This window comes from Olea europaea, unplaced genomic scaffold, assembly GCF_002742605.1.
Source record: "Olea europaea var. sylvestris unplaced genomic scaffold, O_europaea_v1 scaffold21578, whole genome shotgun sequence".
Lineage (NCBI taxonomy): Eukaryota > Viridiplantae > Streptophyta > Magnoliopsida > Lamiales > Oleaceae > Olea > Olea europaea.
The window spans coordinates 1-1,828 of NW_019239564.1; the positions used below are offsets into that span (position 1 = coordinate 1).

The 1,828-nt window shown below is 37.7% G+C and overlaps 1 protein-coding gene across 1 annotated transcript; it reads right to left on the reverse strand.

Moving 5' to 3' along the window:
• Nucleotides 1-5: 5 nt before the first annotated feature.
• LOC111380521 (probable indole-3-pyruvate monooxygenase YUCCA4) lies at nucleotides 6-1,735 on the reverse strand (the record flags this gene model as incomplete). The annotated part of the gene is made up of 3 exons (XM_023004108.1): nucleotides 835-1,735; nucleotides 121-369; nucleotides 6-23 (listed from the first exon to the last, which is right to left on the reverse strand). Coding segments are annotated over exons 1-3 (903 nt in total), but the record flags the coding sequence as incomplete, so codon positions are not given.
• Nucleotides 1,736-1,828: the final 93 nt, after the last annotated feature.

Consider the following 1,828-nt stretch of genomic DNA (forward strand, 5'->3'; position numbering starts at 1 on the left):
ATCTCCTTTACGCCTTCCATGACCTGCAACATTTACTACATAATTAGTGTAAAGACAATTTTTTTACTTTTTTTCTTTTTTTGGTCAAGAACTCGAGAACATTATTTATGTTTACAATACCTTAATTTTTCCAAATTTAATCTGGGACAACGCTCCAACATCGAGTACAGGGGTTTTCCCGGTGGCATTTTTGAGTTCAATTGGGCCGGTTTTGGGCCGCCGCAGGCCTAATTCGTCTGTGTTTCCTAAGGTGAAATTTGCCAGCAGCAAGAGGAATTTGTCAACTAATCTCAAAGGAAACCATTTGAGAAGTGCCATTGCAATAGCAAACGTAGAAATTCCAAAAGTTTCCCTTGGTAGAATATGAACCTGAGTCACCAAAATTAGATAAATTAACCATCAATAGCCTCTAATAAATTTGGAATCCAACTACTAGAAAATTTTAAGAGAACTTGTACTGACATTGATGCAACAAACATGATTTTTTTTCTTTTTTCCCATCTTTCAACAATGTCGCGCCATGTTTGCAAAATTTTTCTGTCAAAAAATTCTGTACGTATAGCCTTGTTCCTCGGTTTTTTTCTTACTCTTTGCTAGAACTCCTAAACTATATGCGTTCCGCTCGGTTTTTTACTGCTCTTTGCGAGAACTTCCTAAACTTCTTGATAACATATAATTGACGTTAGTGAAAGTAAAAACAAGAGTGACTTCAAGAATCATTTTCCTACACCGTCCCGTGATTTACTACATTTTACATGTAATATACAGAAACAGTGAAACAAAATGCAAGATTGTACTTTAAAAGGGACTGAAATTTATTCAGAATGTACTTACAGAATTTCTGACCACCATGTGAGGGATTGCTTGGTGTCTACAGAGGTCTAAACTAACTTCCATGCCAGAATTCCCACACCCCACAACCAAAATCCTCTGGTTTTTAAGCCCAGAACCAGACTTATACACACTGGTATGCATTACAGGCCCTTGAAATTTCTCAATCCCTTGAATTTTTGGTATGACTGGCTCGGCATTTTCGCCCGTGGCAACTATTAACCACCTCGAAAGATACTGAAAATTTTGAGTTTGAATCCTCCAAAACCCACTAACACTATCAAATTCCGCTCTTTGTACAACTTGGTTGAATTTAGGCCGGATTGAAAAGTATTTAGCATATGACTCCATGTACGATACGAACTGCGGTTTAGTGGGATATTTGGGAAAATTTTCTGGGAATTTAAGCAGTGGAAGTTCACAAAATTGCTTGGGGAGGTGGAGCTTAAGACAGTTATAGCTTTTTTGTTGCCATAAAGAAGCTATGCAGTCAGTTCTTTCAAGAATAAGAGAAGGGACGCCATTTTCTTTAAGGCATGCTGCAACTGCTAGGCCAGATGGACCAGCACCTACAATGATAGGGCCATGAACCCATAGCCATTTTACTTGACTTCTACATTCTTTTTTACAAGAACCCATGTAGAAAACTGAGTAAAAAGTTAAAGATTTTTCAGATATTTTCAGTTTTTACACGCTGAACAGGTCTGTTTGTTTAACTGAGGAAGTGTGAAATGCGTCAAGTGGGAATTTAAAGAAGAATGTGAGAAGAAAGAAAACTGCTAAGGGTGGGGTAAGGGGGCGGAGGGGGGAATGGAAAATCAGACTGCGTCTAGGATACAGCGTTATGGTTCAGAAGGTTAATAGGGAGTTTTATGAGAAGTGAAAGACAGATAGAGAAATAATACTGGCGTAATGGAGGCGTGAAGGTTAAGGAAATGATTTGGTTCTCTTTCTCAAGGCGCTCTTTTTTTTTTTTTTTTTTTTTTTTTTTTTTTTT